The sequence below is a fragment of the Marmota marmota genome, unplaced genomic scaffold (genome assembly GCF_001458135.2).
Source record: "Marmota marmota marmota unplaced genomic scaffold, marMar, whole genome shotgun sequence".
Taxonomy (NCBI): Eukaryota; Metazoa; Chordata; class Mammalia; order Rodentia; family Sciuridae; genus Marmota; species Marmota marmota.
This window is the reverse complement of record NW_025999872.1, coordinates 1,351,905-1,374,060: the sequence shown is the minus strand read 5'-3', so window position 1 is coordinate 1,374,060 and position 22,156 is coordinate 1,351,905. Positions and strand designations below refer to the sequence as shown.

The 22,156-nt window shown below is 36.1% G+C and overlaps 1 protein-coding gene across 1 annotated transcript in view; it reads right to left on the bottom strand.

The window, feature by feature from the left end:
* Positions 1 to 22,156, bottom strand: part of Npepps (aminopeptidase puromycin sensitive) — an 89,746-nt gene that overhangs the window by 56,457 nt on the left and 11,133 nt on the right. The window contains exon 2 of the mRNA XM_015506658.2: positions 16,743 to 16,829. Coding sequence (XP_015362144.2) covers positions 16,743 to 16,829 — 87 coding nt within the window. The remainder of the gene's footprint in view (positions 1 to 16,742; positions 16,830 to 22,156) is intronic.

Genomic DNA, 22,156 nt, shown 5'->3' with positions numbered 1-22,156 from the left:
TTTTTTTTTTTTTTTTTTTTTTGATACTGGGCATTGAACTCAGGGGCGCTTGACCTCTGAGCCACATCCCCAGCCTTATTTTGTATTTTATTTAGAGACACTCACTGAGTTGCTTAGCGCCTCACTTTTGCTGAGATTGGCTTTGAATTCATGATCCTCCTGTCTCAGCCTCCCAAAGCCAATGGAATAAAAGGTGTGCGCCACCACACCTGGCTAGGAGGCTATCTTTTAAAAAAGAATAAAAAGAACCAGGCATAATGGCACACGCCTGTAATCCCAACTACTCAGAAGATTGAGACAGGAGAATGAAAAATTCAAGGACAGACTCAGTAAAAAGAAAAAAATAAAGCAAAAATAGAGCTGGGGATGTAGCTCAGGGGTAGAGTGCCTTTGGTTTCAATCACCAGTACTGAAAAAAAAAAGAAAAAGAAAAAAGAAAATCACTGAAATAGAAAAAAAAAAAAAAAAAGCCAGTCAAAATTGTTACTGCTTATGCTAGCCTTGTGCAGACAAATCTCTAGTAGATTTTGCCCTGCCATTATAACAAGACAACAGATATATAACCCAAAAATTCTAATATCAGAAATGCCAATTCAACTGTACTTCAAAATTTCCTTTCTAGCTGGGTGTGATGGTGTGCTCCCATAATTCCAGCTACTATGGAGGCTGAGGCAAGAGGACACCAAGTTCAAGGCCAGCCTGGTCAACTTAGAAACTGCCTCAAAAAAAAAAAAAAAATTTTTTAAAGAGGGCTGGGGATATAGCACAGTATAAACTGCTTGCCAAGCATGCATAAGGTGCTGGGTTCAATTCCCAATATCTCACACACACACATCCAAAAAAAAAATTACAATTTAAATGTCTTCCTTTAGAATAAATTTAAGAGCTCTTTGTACAGTATGATGACTATAATTAATGACAATATATTATATTCTTGAAAAATACAAAGATACTAGATAGATGATCTCATTACAAAAATAATAACTATGTGAGCTAATTAATATATTTGTTAAATCAGTAGATTTACCTCTCTCCACATATATACAAATATATTTAAAAACACAATGTTGTACATAATAGATATATATTGGTTAACTTAAAAATAAATACAATTTTTAGGGCTGATGATGTGGCTCAAGCGGCAGCGCGCTCGCCTGGCATGCGTGTGGCCCAGGTTCGATCCTCAGCACCACATACAAACAAAGATGTTGTGTCCACCGAAAACTAAAAAATAAATATTAAAAAATTCTCTCTCTCTCTTTTAAAAGTAAATAACTAAATAAATACAATTTTTAAAAGTAAATTTAAAAAGACTGTCTTCTTCTAAGCCACTGCAGTAAATAAATAAAATAACATAATAAAGGTAACATAATCTACAAATTTCTATATATCCCACATGTGCCTATATATTTCAGTACTGAATCAAACATAATGTTTTTTTTTTTTTTTATTTTTAATCCAGATGACAAACCTCCTATCATATTATTCATTTTAAAAAGCAATTCATGATTCAATGAAAAAGAAAGTGCACGGTCAACAAAGGATTACAATAGCCACTGCTACTGGGAACATAATACTTCTTCATAAACCCTCATATGTGTTGCATTGGGGGAAAAAAAAAAACATCATTCTGGAGAAATTCCAAAGGAGACTAAAGAGAAAATAAAATTAAGAGCTCAGAGATACATCTTACTTTACAAGGATGCAAAAGGACTTCTTTCTCATCCTCAGGCATAAGAACCATTCAGACATATGCATAATTAAAGTTCAAGCCAAACCTATCTGACAATTCTCTATTTCTAAATTGACCCATTATTTATGTAACATAGGATGATACTATCCCATTGAGCTATCTAAAAAGTATAAAAAGAATGTAAATATGGCAAATATAAATCTCGTCCAACAAAGAAATTCCTTCCAGGGTATTCCTATTCTTAATAAATGATTACTGAGTATTTAGTTATAAACACTCATCAGCAGTACAAACACTAAAGTAATGCAAATATCTGGAGTCTAGACCCAATTTTTCCATTGATTAAATGGTATGACATTACTACTCAATTCTAGATTTTCATCTGTAAAATGATTAACTTTATTTAAAGTAAGAATGGAGCATAATTTAAACAAATTCTCATTCTCCTTTACCTGACTCCCCTGCAGAAATAAAAATGTTCCATGGAGGAGGGATTTCTTCTTAAAAGTAGTAAAGGACTACAAGACTAGGAAGTCAAGATGAAGAAGAGTATGGGTTTCCAGAACGGAAGCTTTGCACTCTAGGTCACTTCTGCTCTGGAGTCATTTGCTGAGTCTGCTAGGCCTCACAGCTAAAAGTCAGAATCCAGGACCAATTAAGAATTGGAGGGCTGGGGATGTGGCTCAAGCAGTAGCGCGCTCGCCTGGCATGCGTGCGGCCCGGGTTCGATCCTCAGCACCACATACAAACAAAGATGTTGTGTCCGCCGAGAACTAAAAACTAAATATTAAAAAATTCTCTCTCTCTCTCTCTCTCTTTAAAAAAAAAAAAAGAATGGGAGCTTTAGGCTAGGGTTACAACTCAGTGGTAGAGTGCTTGCTTAGCATGTGTGAGGCATTGGATTTGATTCTCAGTACCGCATACAAATAAATATTAAAAACTAAAAGAATGGGAGCTTTGATAAACCACGCTTCTGCTTTGGACTTAAAATCTGAAAAATAATATTCTCATAATAAGAATGAACAAGAAGAAAGGTAATCCACTCATGGAATGAGATTAAACTTCAAAAACACCCTAGCAAGTCCTGATAGTAAAAAAAGATGATCCATCAGTAGTATTAACCTTAAGATGAACAAAGATGAAGCAAACAAAAAAATCTTCTCCAGAAGATGATACCACCATTGTATTTTGAGCACCTATTTTTCCTAATTCAGTATCTAGTATTCAATCAAATAAACCTTGGCACATCAGCAGAAAAAGACAAGTTGAATCAAAACAGCTAAATCAATGGGCAACAAAATAAAATAGGATCCTCTAGATGAATCCCAATAAAAATGTGGCAGGAAATGATGCTGGGAAAACTGGATATCTATACAAAGAATGAAGTCTGGATCATTACTTTATACCATTAACTCAAAATGAATCAAAGATCTAAATGTAAGACCTAAAACTATAATGTGAGAAGAGAAGGGCCCAATGCTCTCCAAGAGTTACTTTTTGTTCTTCTCTCTTTGACAACCATGGTTGCCCCCAAAATATTTCGTGGTTAGCCAAGACTACATCAGACACCCCTTAGTCATGGCCACTGGAAGACATTTTGCTTTGGCTGTCACAAATTTCAGTGGCATGTCAATCCCAGATAACTCTGTCCCACAGCTTCTCTAAATAACTCAAGCCCTCTGCAGCCACTTCAGTTGCCCCATCTGTGAGAAGCCCCTTCTTACCCATGACCAGGTAGAAAATCTGTGGTTAGCCGGCAAGACACTGCATATGCAAGGACCCAGGCCGCCTTTTGATCTATATAAGCAGGCTTCCACATTTGCTTATTCGAACAGTCTGGGTACTGCTTCCCCTAATGCTGTAACATAAATCCAAATAACGCCTCTTTGGGATGGTTAAATTTTGCCTATTCATGATTTCTATCTCAAGTAGAGCAGGTTCAGCTGATAACCCTGAGGCTGCTGGCACTGAAAGAGGCCAGCAGCAAGGGATGGTCACACTGAGGGCAGCTAGCAGCAGAAGAACTGTCGGGAGCAGCAAATAAATCATTACTTTTCTAACTCGATAGCCTTGAACAGCAGACTGCTGCTTCTGAGAATCTTTCCCTGTAATGGTGCTGAAAGACACACCAATTTGCAGGTGGCCACTGTTAATGGGGCAGATTCCATGCCTGGCATGGAATTTATGAGTTCTATAGCTTTGAATTCTGATGCCTGCTGCCCTGGGGTCAAAGAAATATGGGCATCCTCAATAGCCTTGAGGCACCAGCTGTCTAGAGGAAGAGAAGATACTGTGCAAGTGATAAGACTCTGATCAATCCATTTTCCCCACAGCTTCTCAGTTCTTGTTTATCTTAAAAAAAAAAAAAAAAAACTTTTCTCACAATAAATCCATTTGATGTGCTTCCTTATAAATAAAGGTTGGTGGGCTTTTTCTCTTTGTTAGGGATTACGTCTAATCCACCCCCCATCCCGCTGTAAACTATTTTTCGTGTCTTTTATTTCTCATTATTACTTCAGACATTTATTTTCTCAGCTTGCTCCCAACCTTCATCTGGTTAACTGTTCCCTTGCTGTGCGGGACACAACAAGAGGAGAACAGTAGGTAGCCATGGATAGCTACCAGAAACGGCTAGCTGCAGCTGCTGGAAGAGTTCCAGCAAGTTCTGGTTGTCAGGAGAATGCTGATGAGGACTGCTAATACTAGGAGCCGAAAGTCACTGGTATTCAAAGCTCAGAGCTGCTAACAGTAAGGGAGCTGCACTTTACCTATTTGTGATTTCTATCCAAACTGAGCAAAAGAACCTTCAGCAGATTAATGAGAACAATACTTAGAAGAAACTGTAAGAGAAAAGTTTTAGAACATCAGAGTTGGTATTTCTTAACTATGACACCAAAAGCACATACAACAAAAGAAAAAAAGACAAATTAGACCTAATCAATCTTAAAAACCTCTGTGCATCAAAGGACACAGTCAACAGAAATGGCATAATGGAAGAAAATATTTGCGAATCATACATCTGACAAGGAATTAAAATCCAGAATATATAAAGAACATATACAACCTCAATAAGAAAAAAAAAAACACCCTGATTTTAAAAATGAGCAAAGGATTTGAACAGACATTTCTTCAAAAAGGATTTACAAATGAACAGCAAGCACATGAAAAGATGTTCAATATCTCACTAAGAATTACAGAAATACTGACCAAAACCACAGTGATGCCAGGTGTGGTGGCACACACCTGTAATCCCAGCAGCTCAAGAGGCTGAGACAGGAGGATTGAGAATTCAAAGCCAGCCTTAGCAAAGGCTAAGCAACTCAGTGAGACCCTGTCTCTGAATGAAATACATAAAAAGGCTGGGGATGTGGCTCAGGAGTCAAGTGCTCCTGAGTTCAATCCCTGGTACCAAAACAAACAAACAAACAACAAAAAAAAAAACAATGATACACCCATTAAGATGGTCACTAATAAAAAAGAGAGAGAGAATAACAAGTACTGGTGAAGATGCGAAGAAATTAGAACCTTTTATACAGTTGATGAGACTCTAAAATGATGCAGCCACTAGAGAAAACATTATATTTTCTCAAAAACTTAAAAATAGATTTACTATAAGATCCAGAATTCGCCTGGCACAGTGACGCACACATGTAATCGCAATGGCTCAGGAGACTGAGGCAGGAGGATTGCAAATTCAAAACCAGTCTCAGCAACTTAGCAAGGCCCTAGGCAATTCAGACCCTGTCTCTAAAGAAAATATTAGTGGGAATGTGGCTCAGTGGTTAAGCACCGCTGGGTTTAATGCCTGGTACACAAAAAAATAAAAAATAAAAAAAATCTAGAAATTCTACTTCAGAATATGCCCAAAAGAACTAAAATTAGGGTCTTAAAGAGGTATGCGTGTATCCATTTTCATAGTACGGGCTAAGAGTAGCCGAAGGTGGAGGCAAGCAAGCCATGTGCCTACTCATAGATGAATGGATAAAAACATGCGTGTGTGCGTGCACGCGCACGCGCACACACACACACACACACACACACACAGAGTTTTTGGTGGTTGTACTAGGTATTGAACCCAGGGCCTCAATCATGCTAGGTAAGTGCTCTACCACTAAGCTGCATCTGTGGCCCTTTCTAATTTATTTCATTTTGAAACAGGCTCTAGATAAATTACCCAGAGTGGTCCCAAACTTGTGACCCACTGGCTTTTCAAAAGAAAGGCAATTGATGTTATAGAATGCTATAACATAGCTGAATGTTGAGGACATTATGTTAATTGAAATAAGTCATTCACAAAAAAACATACTGATCATGTGTGGGTAGCACACACCTATAATCCCAGCAATTCAGGAGGCTGAAGCAGGAGGACCAAAAGTTTAAGGACAACCTAGACAATTTAGCAAGGTACTATCTCAAAATAAATAATAAAAAAGAGCTGGAGAGGTAGCTCAGCAGTAAATTACCCCTGGGTTCAATACCCAGTACCAAAAAAAATGTGTGTGTGTGTGTGTGTGTGTACTTCATTTAAGTAGAATTATATTGTGTGTGTGTGACACACACACACAATATAATTCTACTTAACTAAAGTACATAGAGCAGTCAAATTAAAAAAAAAAAAAAAGTGGAATGGTGACTGCCCATATTTTCCTTCTGCTCCTTCTATCTCCTGATCAACTTTGGTGATTCCCCATGGAGCTCTGCAGGTATGGCATGCCTTTATTTACCTCTTGAAAATTATAAGCAATTGATTATCTTTTCAATAGCAGTTATTTCCTGATTTGTTGACTTCACCATATCTGAATAATAAAACTGACCTTTTAAGAACACTGAAACTCACATAGCCAAAGTTAATTTTATGCTGAATAAAGTCAAAACAAAAAACAAGGAGTATAGCAGCATAATTCCACCCATATAAAATTCAAATTCATTTAGAATGTCAAAAAGCAAATCACTAATTGTTTATACAGGATCTCACTACCGTACTGAGCTGGTCTCAAGCAATCCTCCTGCCTCAGACTTCTGAGAGCTGGGATTACAGGTGTATGCCATGCACCCAGCTATCTTGTTTTTTTTTTTTTTTTTAAGTTGTAGTTGGACACAGTACCTTTATTTTATTTATTTATTTTCATGTGGTGCTGAGGATCAAACCCAGGGCCTCACACATGCTAGGTAAGCGCTCTACCGCTGAGCCACAACCCCAGCCCTGCACCCAGCTATCTTCATCATTTTAATTGTGCAGACAGTTTCACATGTGTGTGTATGTGTGTGTATATATATATATATATGTCAAAACTCATGAGCCCAGTGTGGTAGCACACGCCTCCAGAGACTCAGGAGGCTAAGGCAGGAGAATAACAAGTTTGAGGCCAGCTTCAACAACTTATTGAGGACCTAAGCAACTTAGTAAAACTCTGTCTCAAAATAAAAAACAAAATGGGGGCTGGGGATGTGGCTCAAACGGTAACAGTAGCGGTAGCGCGCTCGCCTGGCATGGGTGGGGCACTGGGTTCGATCCTCAACACCACATAAAAATAAAATAAACATATTGTGTCCACCTAAAACTAAAAAATAAATATTTTTTTTAAAATGGGCTAGGGATGTAGCTTAGTGGTAAAGCACCCAGTACCAAGGGGGCAGGGAACTCATCAAACTACACTTCAAATAAGTGCAGTTTACTGTACATTAAGTACATATCAAAGCTGGGGTTAGGATACCTACAGAAAAGACCTCACACTTTCCAAAGAACAATAAGAATAATGACAACTTACAACAGTTCAACTTAGGATTTCATGACAAAACCATGTGAAAGCATAAGCGTTCAGTAGAAAATATAGAATTTTGAATATTGGCCATTTTCTAGGCTAGCAATATGCCATACAATACTCTCTGCAGAAGCTAGGTAGCCACAGTGAACAGTAGCTCAAGTCAGCCACTCAATCACAAGGGTCAACAATCCCCACTCTAAGAGTACTGGGTTGGTAGGCTATGATCGTGTTTGGTAGGTTAAGTATGTTAAATGCATTTTTGATTCAAAATATTTTCAACTTATGATGTGTTCATCAGAATGTTATACCATCATCAAGTCAAGAAGCAACTGCACAACTTAGTTCTTTCCGAATACAAATGATGGAAGCCAGAAAACAATGGAAAAGCTTTATGGGCTGCAAGAAAATAACTGCAAACTTTATAAAAGCTATAGCCAGAAAAATTATTCTTCAAAAATGAAAACAGGCTGGGGATATAGCTCAATTGGTAGAGTGCTTGCCTAGCACGCACAAGACCCCAAGTTCGATCCCCAGCACCATAAAAAAAAGAAGAGAAAGAAAGAAAAGAAAAGAAAAAGAGAACAGCTGGGGATGTAGCTCTGTTGGCATAGCCCTTGCCTGGCATGCAAATAAAATACAAAATGGGGCTGGTCAAATGCCCGAGTTCAATCCCTGATTAACCACCCACAAAAAAAGAAAGAAAGAAAAGTTCAAGCCTCTGGCGAAAGAAATCAAACATCTAAATAAATGGAGAAACAGTCCACATTTGCAGACAAAAGACTCAATATCATTAAATATCATTTCTTCCAAATATGATGGATAAATTTAATGCACTTAACCAAAATTCCAGCAAATTATTTTACAGATTTGGACAAAATGACTCTAAAATTTACATGGAAAGGCAAAAGACCCAGAAAAATCACAATATTGAAGAAAAGAATACAGTCAGAGGACTGAACCACCCAACTTTAAGACCTATTATAAAGTTACAGAAATGAAGATGGTGTGGTATTAGTGAAAGAATAGACAAATAAATCTGACCAGAGAGCCCAGAAATAGAACCACATAAATACAGTCAAACAATCTTTGACAAGGAGCAAAGGCAATATGATGGCAAAAAGCCAGTCCCTTCAACAAGTATCATGTAAGAACAACTGGACATCTACATGCGGAAAAAAAAAAAAATTTAGACACAGACCTTACACACTTCACAAAAATTATCTCAAAGACTTAAATATAAACCATAAAATATTAAAAACTCAGAGAAGACAAAAAAAAAGTAGAAATTCTAGGAGACTTTGAGTATAGTAATGGCTTTTTTGGGATGAGGACTGAACTAGGACCTTGCACATACTAGCCAACTAGCCAGCACTCTACTAGTGAGCTAACTAAATTAAGGAGTGCTCTACCACTGAACTATATACCCCCAGTCCCTTTTATTTTGAAACAGGGTCTCAATAAATTGCCCAGACTAACTTGTAATTGCTGGTGATGACTTAAATATATCACCAAATGATTATCTATGAAAGAATAACTGATAAGCTAGACTTCATCAAAATTAAAAACTTCTACCGGGGCATAGTAACATATGCCTATAATTTTAGCTCCTCAGGAGGCTGAGGCAGGAAGATCATGAGTTTAAGGTCAGCCTGGGAAACAAAGCAAGACTCTGTCTCAAATAAATAGGGAAGCAGGTACAGTGGCACATGCTTATAATTCCAGCTACTCTGTAGGCTGAGGAAAGAAGATCACAAGTTAGAGGCCAACTTCAGCAACTTAGTGAAACGTTGTCTCAAAATAAAATTTAAAAAAGAGACAGGGATGTAGTTCACTGGTAGAGCATCCCTGGGTTCAATTCCCAGGATTTCAAAAAGAGGAAAAAAAAAAAAAAGAGAGAGAGAGCAGGGGAAGGTAAGTATCCAGATAGACACCTCACAAAGAAGACCTAGGAGATGGCAAATAAGCCTATGAAAAGATGCTCCATATCTTATGTTACCAGAGAAATGCAAATTAAAACAATAATTAGATACCAATATACACCTACTGGAATGACAAAATCCACAACACTAACACCACCAAATGCTATTAAGGATGTAGAGCAATAGAAACTCTCTTTCACTGCTGGTCAGAATACAAAATAGTAAAGCCACTTCAGATGACAGCAAGGCAGTTTCTTACAAAACTAAACATACTCCTACCATATGATCCAGAAATCTTACTCCTTGGTATTTATCCAAATGGGATGAAAACTTAAGACCAAACAAAAACCTACACATGGATATTTGTAGCAGCTTTATTCATACTTGCCAAAACTTAGAAGCAATCAAGATGTCCTTGTAGGTAAATGGATAAACTGGTACATCCAGAAAATGGAATATTATTCAGCACTAAAATGAAATAACTATTAAGCTGTGAAAAGACATGGATAAAATAAAACTTCAATGCATATTAGTAAATTGAAAGAAGCCAATCTGAAAGGCTATATACTACATGATTCCAACTACATGATTTTTTAGAAAAGGCAAAAACTATGACCACAGTAATAAGATCAGTGGTTGCTAAGGGAGGGGATGGGAGAATGATAAACAGGCAGGGCAGAAGTATTTTTGTTTTGTTGTGGTACTGGGAACTGAACCCAGGGGCCCTAAGCTACAACCCCAAGACAATGGGTTCTTTCTTTCTTTCAAGATAATGTCTTGCCAACTTGCTGAGGCTGGCCTAGAACTTGTAACCTGCCTGCCTCAACCTCCCAATGTCTGGGATTAGAGATGTATGCAGCAACATCCAGCAGGGCAGAGGATTTTTAGGCCAGTGAAACTATTCTGTATGATACCATAACGGTGGATACCTGTTATCACACACGTACATACACATACACAAACCCTAGATTGTACAACACCAAGAATAAACTACAAGATAAACTGTGGACTTCAGGTGATAATGACATTTCAACATAGGGTTATTTGTTGTTTAGAAATATACCACTCTGATGCAGGACAGTAGGAAAGGTTGTGAGTATATAGGAATTAAGTTTGTTATCTAAAAATAAAACAACTGAATTAAAAAAAACAGGATGCCCTGAAAGTTATCAAAGAATTTGGAAAATATTTGGTTCCTCAGTGTAGCCTGAAATGGTGAGTGGCTTGTGCATAAATTCTTCAGTAGAACAACAGCAAAGACTTTACACTCAAATTTCCAAAACTTTATCATACACTAAGGAATAGTGAATAAACTAGAGACAAAAAGTGTTCACTAATTAATAAAAGTAGGATCTCAGAAATAAGGCCTCTAAAAATGGCATGGGGTGTACCTCAGTAGTGGAACATTTGCCTAGAACACTGGGTTTGAACTCCAGCACCAAAACAACAACAAGAAGGCTGGGGTTGTGGCTCAGCGCTTTCCTGGCACCTATGAGGCACTGGGTACCATCCTCAGCACCACATAAAAGTAAATTAAAAAAATAGGGCTGGGGATGTGGCTCAAGCGGTAGTGCGCTCGCCTGGCATGTGTGCGGCCCGGGTTCCATCCTCAGCACCACATACAAACCAAGATGTTGTGCCCGCCGATAACTAAAAAAAAATAAATATTAAAATTCTCTCTCTCTCTCTACCTCTCTCTCTTAAAAAAAATAAATAAATAAATAAAAAATAAAGTTATAGGATAGGGCTGGAGCTGTATAACTTTATTTTTTTAAATAAACTCAGTAGCAGAGTGTTTGCCTAGCACGTGTGAGGCACTGGATTCAATCCTCAGCACCACATAAAAATAAACAAAATAAAGGCATTCTGTCCATCTACAACAACAAAAAATAATAATAATAATAATAAAGTTATAAACAAAAAAAAAAAAACTTCTAGGAGATGGGGCTGTAGCTCAGAGGCAGAGCACTTGCCTATCATGCAAGAGGCACTGGGTTCAATCCTTAGCACCACATAAAAATGAAACAAATAAAATAAAGGCATGCTGTCCATCTACAGCGACAAAAAAAATAAAAATAAAAAACTTCTAAAAGCTATACCGAAAAAAAAAAAAAAAGATTGTGTTAGATTCTGAATCTTTTTAAGAGTATTTATGGGTTGGAGATATAGTTATGTGGGAGAGCCCTTTGAAATGGCTCACACCTGTATTCCCAGTTGCTCAGGAGGCTGATAGGAGTATCTTGAGTTCAAAGCCAGGCTCAGCAACAATGAGGTGCTAAGCAACTCAGTGAAACCCTGTTTCTAAATAAAATACAAAATAGGGCTGGGGATGTGGCTCAGGGGTCAAGTGCCCCTGAGTTCAATCCCAGGTACCCTCCCCCCAAAAANCCGCATGTATCAATGGAGTACACACAACAAACTCAATTTAACATATTTCACCATAATATGGCATATTATTTGTTTTCATTAAAAGCCTATGAGAATCTAAAAATTAAAAAGTAAAAATAAAAAGAACAAAAAATTAAATAATAAAAAAGCCTATAAGACTCTCATAAGGGTTTTTCCTCTGTTCAATGAGGCAGCTATGTTAAATTTTGTCTTTAGGTTCAAGATACAAAGAAGATGCAAATTACACCACTTCCCTGGAATATCTCTTCAGCAGAGCCATTTCAGCAGAACTCAAAATGGCTCACAAAAATGTTTTATTTGGCCATGAAAGTTCTTTTTGTAATTTGAATATATATATATGAAACATTCTTTCTTTGGTTCAGCCTCTGTCCTGTCACTCATTTTCCTAAACCAACCAATTCACTCATTCTTGTTATTGATTTGTCCCCACAAGAACTTTGGTTCTAATCTATATTGTATCTTTTAGAACTGAAGTTATACTTAAGAGTCCTTTCATTTAAAATTTCTTTATGAAATTCTATAATATATTTAATATATTTGTATTAAAATTTATATTTCCTTTTCTTTCAATCTTTCTGCTTTGAGGGTTGCATGTCTTTTCAGAATGACACTAAATAAGTCAAAAGCAAATAGATAATGGCCCATTAATGTTACTAGTTGTCTACATATAATTTTATGATAGGATAGATATTACTAAGAATTGGATAAAGATATGATCAAATGTGAAAAACTGGGTTTGGGGTTGTGGCTCAGTGGTAGAGTACTTGCCTAGCACAGGTGAGGCATTGGGTTTGATCCTCAGCACCACATAAAAATAAATATATAAAAATAAAGGCATTGTGTCCACCTAGAACTAAAAAAAAATTTTTTTAATGTGAAGAACCATTCCTTTTTATTATTAATATAACACTTCTGCTCTGAAATTATTACTATTTGGCAATATTTATAAGCTACTTCATTCCATTAAACAAATGCATACACTCACATGCATACAAATATGCAATCACATTTTGAGAAAAATGTTAAAATTTGCATGCTTTATATAGATAAACCAAAGTGATGCTAGCAGATTTGAAACTATATATTAGAATTTTATATGAAATATTATGTCACAAATGGAAAATGTTTTCTTATACAGCTAATTCTACAAACATATACCTGACAGAGTATAAGGGAAAAATTGGTATAAAACTTTCAAGTGATAATTTTCTATGTAGTTACACTCAAGCCATCTATAATGATAAATTAAAAAACTCTTTACCTGTTAGACCTGAGTTCAGGCACTCAAGAGTTTCGTATTTCTCTTGCAGAAGCTGATGGCAATACTAATCCCTGCACTGTGTAGGGAGGTACATTCCTTGTACTGGCTTAAATGCTAGTGATTTCACCAACCCTTGAAGTGCAGAACAGTAAAAAAACAGTTTTCAGCCGTTTTTCTTACTGATTTCTCATTTTTTAAATATTACAAAGTAGGATCTCAAATAGGTTTTTTTAATTAATTATATTTAAAAGACAGTGCCTTAGTTTAAAGAGACACATGCCAATAGGTCTTTCAGGATTACTGCATATATCACAAGATGGCCTTTTTACACCCATTAAAAACTCACACAAAGAAGCAACAGTTTTATGCCTTCAAAGAATTTTCTGATTTTACCTTAAAGCAACAAAATTTAGTGGCTACAAATATCTAAATCAATCTTGCAGAAGGCCAATTGTAAGCATTAATGGGTACTAGAAGTGTGATAAGTTGGATCAAATAATGATGTCTTATTTACTCATTTATTTCCCTGTCATCAGTATACAGCTTGGGAAAGAGCTGGCACTGAAAAATCATAACTGCTAATTTTGAAGAAACAACACATTATATTTCCCCAGAAGGTAAAAATCACTAACTGCTAATATATTTAAGGGCAAAATTAAGATCTCTGTGTGTGTGTATGTGTGTGTAGTATAAAAGGCCAAATCTAACCCTGTTGCTGACAAATTTTAAAATACCAAATTAATACCATTTCCCATTTTCTTATACTCTAAAATTAAATGGGTTTCCATATGACTCCAGGTTTTTCGTGTTGCTATAGAAGAGAAGAGATGAGAAAAGTACCCTAATTCTGAAGGAAAATAATTTATGTACTTAAAAAAGTTTCATGTTGTATTTGAATCTGTCTCTAAATCCTTTCATTTTCTATAAATGTGTATATTTCTCTTGAGTCACTTATAGAACATTAACTCGGCTTCCCTAAGAAATGAATCACTGGGCTGGGATTGTGGTTCAGCGGTAGAGCGCTCGCCTAGCACGTGCAAGGCCCTGGGTTTGATCCTCAGCACCACATAAAAATAAATAAATAAGGGTATTGTCTACAACTTAAAAAAAAAAATGTTAAAAAAAAAAAAAGAAAGAAAGAAATGAATCACTGGGGCTGGGGTTGTGGCTTGACAGTAGAGTGCTTGCCTAACACGAGCAAGGCGCTGGGTTGAATCCTCTGCACCATGTAAAAAATAAAATAAAATGAAGGTATTGTATCCAACTACAACTAAAATGCATATATTTAAAAAAAAGAGGGGCTGAGGATGTGGCTCAAGCGGTAGCGCGCTCGCCTGGCATGTGTGCGGCCCGGGTTCGATCCTCAGCACCACATACAAACACAGATGTTGTGTCCGCTGAAAACTTAAAAAAATAAATAAATAAATAAATAAATAATAAAAAAAATAATAAATAAATAAAAGAAATGAATAATTATAAATTTAGCACAGCTAATTCAGTTATGCACACTCAAAACTTTTTGTCCTCTGAATTCTTTCCTGGCTTTTTAGTAGAGGAAGATAAAAAACAAATCAAGTTCAAACCATGTCAGCTGGAGGATGTACATTTAATTTTCTGGATCTCTGGGCACCATTTTAAAATCCTATATTGAATTTCAATGTTCTCTACCTATAACAAAGAAAGCTTGCCTTGATGTAACTGGATGAAGTACTTCCATTTTTCTTCACAGTTAAAAATAAAAATCATCCCTTCATTTACCATATAATTTTTAAGAAATTGGCACTCACTCAAGTCCATTTGAAGTATATGTTACTTTAAACTTAAAACCATGGCAGTTCACATTCACAATCAGCTGAAAATAACATGATCATGGCAATAATATGCACAAAAAAACTGCTACTACTTCAACTTGGTATGGACAAGATAATGAAAGAAAAATACATGACATAAATGTTGCCAGAGCAAGGCTTATGCCTGTAGGCTAAATCAAGAGGATTGTGAATTCCAGGCCACCCTGGACAACTTACCAAGACCCTGTCTCAAAATAAAAATAAAAATGGCTGACAATGTAGCTCAGTGGTACAACCGCCCTGGTTCAATCCCTAGTACCACCAAAAATAATAATGATAATTTTTTTTGCCAAGTCTTAGAATAAACCTTGTATGCTTCTTTTCAGCATTAATGTAAAGGAGAAAAGAAATAACAATACAAAATGTAAATTGAAAGATCAAATTTTTAACTTATTTTATATCAAATGAGAGGACTTAAGAGGAAGTCTCAGAGTAAACAATCAACCATTCTGATAAGAAATGGCAAGGTAAAGTCAAAAGTAAAAGGCAATTCAGCTCCAATATTAATGTACTTGTATAAGCTTATATCAAACTTGACATCTTTTTCTTTTCAAATTTTTTTAAATATTTACTTTTTAGTTGTAGTTGCATATCTTTAATTTATTTATTTATTTTTATGTGGTGCTAAGGATCAAACCCAGGGTCTCACATGTGCGAGGTGAGCACTGAAACGCTGAGCCACAACCCCAGCCCAAACTTAACATCTTTTAAAAGTGAAGCTTGGGGCTGGGATTGCGGTTCAGTGGTAGAGCGCTCGCCTAGCAAGTGCGAGGCCCTGGGTTTGATCCTCAGCACCACATAAAAATAAATAAATAAAGATATTGTGTCCAGTTACAACTAAAAAATACATATTAAAATTTTTTTTAAAAAAAGTGAAGCTTACGTGAGAATAAGATTTGTGGTTCAAACTGATTATATCCTTATTGATATAAGTTCTCATGTTTAAGATATTAATAGTTTTCATACTCTATGCCACTCTTCATTTTAACATGCTTTTCCTGAAAAACCAGTCCTATCATCTAGCCTTCTAACCTTCAAATTTGTTCTCATAAAGCAAGTATTTTTCTCTTAATTATAAGTTAAGACATTATCTTAAAAATTTAATAAAGTTGTGGAGGAGTAGAAAAACTCATATAAACTAAGCTCCTTTAATGAAACTTCCATGTTCAAAGTACTTAATTTTTAAAATAACTCATCAGCTTTATTATGCATATTGTTATACTGATTTTACACTTACGAAAATCTGATTTTCTTATGGTCTTAAAAAAGTTAATGCTTAAAGCAGAATTTAAGTTGTGACATTTCTGTATCTCAATAAGATTATACTATTCTGGGCTGGGGTTGTAGCTCTGTGATAGAGCACTTGCCTAGCACATGTGAGGCACTGGGTTCAATCCTCAGCACCACACAAAAAATAAATAAATAAAGTTATAAAAAATGTAAAAAAGAAATTATACTATTCAAATATTTCTCATAAACATCTTTTGTTTTTGTTTTTTTCCCAAAAAATAAATCTATAAAATATTCTTTTCTTTTCTGAATGTATATGTGTGTATGTCTACGTGTGGTACTGGGGATTGAATCCATGGGTGCTCTACTACTGAGCCACATCCCCAGCCCTTTTTATTTTGAGACAGGGTCTCACTACCCAGGCGGACCTCAAAACAGCAATCCTCAATCTCCCAAGTACCTGGGATAATAAACATGCGCCACAGCTCCCAGTTTTTCTATTTTTAAAGTAACAAACATTGACATCTTAACCTGAAAGTGTGTATCACATGTACACACACACACACACACACACACACACACACACACCAAATTAAAATGAAAAACAGCTTTTACCTTCATCTCCTTCTGGTGCATATGAAGCTGTAATAATGTCAATATCAGCACAATTCATCACAATCTGATTGGTCGCCTGTCTCACCTAAGGGGAAAAGAAAGCAATCAAAAATAGCCTATATTAGTAATACATACATCTTCATTTTGGACTAATATTGCAGGCAATTTACTGCAGACTTAACTGCCAGACTTAACCAAATCTGGACGAGTATTTATGCATCAAAGGTAGAAATAAAAGAACAGTCTTAATATAATTCATTATTTTCCAAGTTATAGTTTTTGTTTTGTTTTGGTACTAGGGATTGAACCCAAGGTTACTTAACCACCGAGTACATCCTCAGCCCTTTTTAATTTTTATTTTGAGACAGGGTCTCACTAAGCTGCTCAGGGCCTCATTAAATTGCTGAGGCTGGCTTTGAACACCCAATCTTCCTGCCTCAGCCTCCTGAGTCACTGAGATTACAGGTGGGTGCCACAGCACTCAACTCCAAATGTTTCAATAACATTTATTATTATTAATAAATTTTTAAAATAATTTAATAAATTTATTTCACACTATTTAAACATCTAACCAATGAAACAAATAAAAGCATCTTTTCTCCTTACACTGGGATTTAAAACAATTTTAATTAATTTTTTTTATTTCAAAATTTTTTTAAATTAGAAAACTTTTTTTTATTTATTTTTTAGTTGTAGTTGGACACAACACCTTTGTTTTATTTATTTATTTATTTTTATGTGGTGCTGAGGATCGAACCCAGGGCCTCGCACACGCTAGGCAAGGGCTCTACTGCTGAGCCACAACCCCAGCCCAGAAAACACTTTTTATGTATTTTTCTAGTTGTAGATGGACACAATATTTTTATTTTATTTATTTTTATGTGATGCTAATGATGGAACCCAGTGCTTCACATATGCTAGGCAAGCGCTCTACCATTAAGCCACAATCCCATTCCTAGAAAACATTTTTTACATACTGTAAATTACATATTTTAACCCAGCATGAGGTTTTCTTTGAGGATACAAGAAAAAGGTATATCTCATATTATAAGGTCAAAACTTCATAAGAACCTATTCAAATTTTTCTTTTCCCAAAGAAACACTATTCCCAAATGTAATGACCCACACTAATGACCCAAGTCCCAAAATAAAATTGGCTTTTAAGATAATCTTATTTTCTTCTGATCCAAAAAACTAAAATATAGTGGTATCCCCCACCTTTGTCCATGGCCCCTAGCAGCCTGAAAATTCCAGAAGTAACAATTCTTAAGTTTAAAACTGTCCACCTTCACATGATAAAATCTCATTCTGTTTCTTCTGGGAATCAGCAATTTGTCTATCATTGCCAGGTTGTACACACTACCACGGTTAGTAACTTAAAAGCCTTAAAAGCTAGTCTAGGTTATCAGATTGACTACTGAGTTCTTAAGTGCTTGTATTCAAATATTGACCTTATTTAACTTCATAATGGCCCCAGGGTGCAAGAGCAGTGATACAAAGGAGGTACCTAGGCATTAACCATGAAGGACAGTTTAACTCTGGTACAATGTGGCAACACTGCAGGGCATATGGGGGAAAACACAGTATATAAAGGTTCAGTACTACCTGTGGTTTCAGGCATCCACTAGGGATCTTGGAACATGTTCCTCATGTACAATGATGGACTACTGAATAGACTCAATGAAAAATCCATTCCATTCTTCCTCATGCCCTAAAGACACCACTATCCTAAGGCTAATGTATCTCTTTCCCAAGTATGTTTCAGTACTTTAGATACACATATATAAGGACCTGTAAATAATTTTAATTTTACATAAATGGTATCAAAATGTGTACAATCTTACAAACTTTCACACTTGCTTTTTTTATTTAGCAACCCCCCCCCAAAACACAAACACACACTGGAAGTGAACTCAGGGGAGCTTTTCCACTGAGCTACATCTCCAGCCCCTTTAATTTTTTATTTTGAGGTAGGGTCTCACTAAGTTGCTGAGGTTAGCCTTGAACTTGCAATGTTCCTGCCTGCCCAAGCAGCTACAATTATAAGCAGGTGCCACCATTCCTAAATCATTTAATATTATATTTGGGGGACAGACAATGCTTATAGAAACTAACGTAATTAATTAATTTTTTTTTATTTTAGTTGTAGATGAATACCTTTATTTTACTTTATTTTATATGTGTTGCTGAGGATCAAGCCTCACAAAGACTAAGCAAGTGATTTAACTCCAGCCCCTAATTCATTAATTTTTGACATAGTAGTATTCCATTCTTTGAATAAACCAATTATTTATCTAATCTCTTCCTAAACAAAGTAAGTAAGGCTGTTTCCACTTTTTTGTTTAAATGATGTTTTTGTTTGAAGAAAATAGTACTACAATAAACATCTTGATCCATGCTTTCTCATGCACACATGGAATAATTATTCCAGGGAAAGAAGCCTAACTGTGAGCTTTCTGCAACTCAGGAGGCAGAGGTTGGGGGATTGCAAGTTCTAGAGCAGCATGGGCAACTTAGCCAGACCTGTCTCAAAAAAAAAAAAAAAGGAAAAGGGGCTGGGGACTAGAGATGTGGCTTAGTGGTAAAGTGCTTGCTTGGCATGTATGAGGCACTGGGTTCGATTCTCAGCACCACATATAAGTAAATAAATAAATCAAAGGTCCATCAACTGTGTATGCGTGCATGCGTGTGTCTGTCTGTGTGTATTTTAAAATTCTTAAAAAAAAAAAAAAAAAGGAAAGGGGCTGGGGATGTGTGGTTCAGTGTAGAGACCATCTGAGTTCAATCCCCAGCACCACAAAAAATAAAAAATTACTAAATAACATTGTTTACTAAGCATCTTTTCATATATTCGTGTATATATGTATGTGTGTTTATGTGTGTATATATATAATTTTTTGTGTGTATACACATACACATTATTAAGTTTTTCCTCTGTGAATTGCTTGCTTAAAACCTTGACCCTAGGGGGCTGAGGCTGTGGCTCAGTGATAGAGCGTTTGCCTTGCAAGTGTGAGACAGAGTTCAATTCTCAGCACCACATATAAATAAATAAAATAAAGGTCCACACATCAAAAAATTAAAAAAAAAAAAAAACTTGCTCTTAGGGCTGGGGCTGAGCGGTAGAGCGCTTACCTAGCACATGTGAGGCACTGGGTTCGATCCCCAGCACCACATAAAAATAAATAAATAAATAAAATAAAGATATTGTGTCTCACTACTACTAAAAAAAAATTATAAATAAATAAATAAAGGTATCATCTCCAACTACAACTAAAAAATAAATATTAAAAAATAATAATAATAAAAACCTTACCCCTAAACCAGGTTCAATGGTGCATGCCTGTAATCCCAGCAGCAACTCAGGAGGCTGAGGCAAAGGGATCACAAATTTGAGTTCAACCTAAAGAACTTAGCAAGACCCTCTTTCAAAATAAAAAAAACAAAAAGGGCTGTGGATGTCACTTAGTGGTAGGGTACTAAGGGTACAATCCCCAGCACCACCAAAAAAATAACAATAAACTTGCCCCTAGAGTATGCACTGGGTTTGAGCCCCAGCACTACAATAAATAAACAAACCCTTGACCATTTTTCAATTTGGAAATAAGCCTGATTATATACATTTATTTTGGTGCTTTACACAAATCTGAAATTCATTCTCAGACATCTGAATGGTCTAAATCTAAAATAAGAATATAGGGCTGGGGATGTGGCTCAAGCGGTAGCGCGCTCGCCTGGCATGCGTGCGGCCCGGGTTCGATACTCAGCACCACATACCAACAAAGATGTTGTGTCCGCCGAGAACTAAAAATAAATAAATAAGTATTTTTAAAAAAAAAATAAAATAAGAATATAAATGGAATAAATATGCCTACTGGGGCCAACCAGGCAGTTGAGTACAGCTGGCCACTTGGAGCTATACACAATCCCCTAAACCCATAAAGAAAGGAGAGAGTAGCTATTTCTTGGAGCCAACCAATTTTGCTATAGTAAAAAGCAAACAGTGTTGAGAGACCTTATAATTTAAAAAAAAAAAGAAAGAAAGAAAAGTCACAAATTCAGATTTCATACGCAATCTCCCAATTTTTTTTAAACATTTATTCTTTAGGTATAGATGGACACAACACAATGCCTTTATTTTTATGTGATGCTGAGGATCCAAATCTGGTCCCGCCTGTGCTAGGTGAGCGCTCTATCACTGAGCCACAATCCCAGCCCCCAATCTCCCAATTTTTAATTGATGAAAACTAATTTAAAATTTTCATAAACAATGTGTAGACCAAACAAAACTTGTATGAAGATCAATGATGTTCTTATACTATTGAATGAATCACGAGACTAAGTAAAGACATTGGAGTAATATGATATTTGTATGTAAATGCTGTATTTGTGAGCACTCATTTTATTCATAACCAATACATACTGTTTTTATTTTTATTTTTTTTTAGAATTTTAATGTTTATTTTTTGGTTTTCGGCAGACACAACATCTTCATTTGTATGTGGTGCTGAGGATCGAACCCGGGCCGCACGCATGCCAGGCGAGCTCGCTACCGCTTGAGCCACATCCCCAGCCCCCATACTGTTTTTAAATATTTATTTTTTTTAATTATAGTTGGACACAATACCTTCACTTTATTTATTTATTTTAATGTGGTGCTGAGGATCGAACCCAGGGCCGCACATGTGGGAGGCGAGAGCTCTGCTGCTGAGCCACAACCCCAGCCCCAATAACCAATGCATATTTAAACATGATAAACTATAAATTAAAATTACCTGGTCTAAATCACAGATAAGGGCTAATGGATGTAGTTTAGTGGTAGAGCACTTGTCCAGCATTTGCAAGGCCTGGGTTCAATCCCTAGCCCACTAAACAAAATAAATAAATAATATTAATGTTATTAATATTAAGCCTGTTAACAGGCTATCAAAATCTCTAACACAGGGAGGGCAGTGGCGCACTCTTGTAATCCCAGAGGCTTGGGAGGTGAGACAGGAGAATCCTGAGTTCAAAGCCAGTCTCAGCAACTGCAAGGCACTAAGCAACTCAGAGAGACCCTGTCTCTTAATAAAATACAAAATAGGGTGGGGATGTGGCTCAGTGGTTCAGTACCCCTGAGTTGAATCCTCAGTACCAAAAAAAAAAAAAAAAAAAACTCTTAACACAGGGCTGGGGGATTTGGTTCAATTGATAGACTGCTTGCCTACCATGCACAGGCCCTGGATTCAATCCACAACACCATACCCCCTCCCAAAAAAAAAATTATAGATATAGATACAGATATATAAATTATATATATATATATATCACATAGAACTACAAAGTGAAACTACCTTGGCTTATTTAAAAAAAAAAAAAAAAATTTTTTTGGAGTGAGGCACAGTGGTACACACTGTAATCCCTGTCTCTTATAC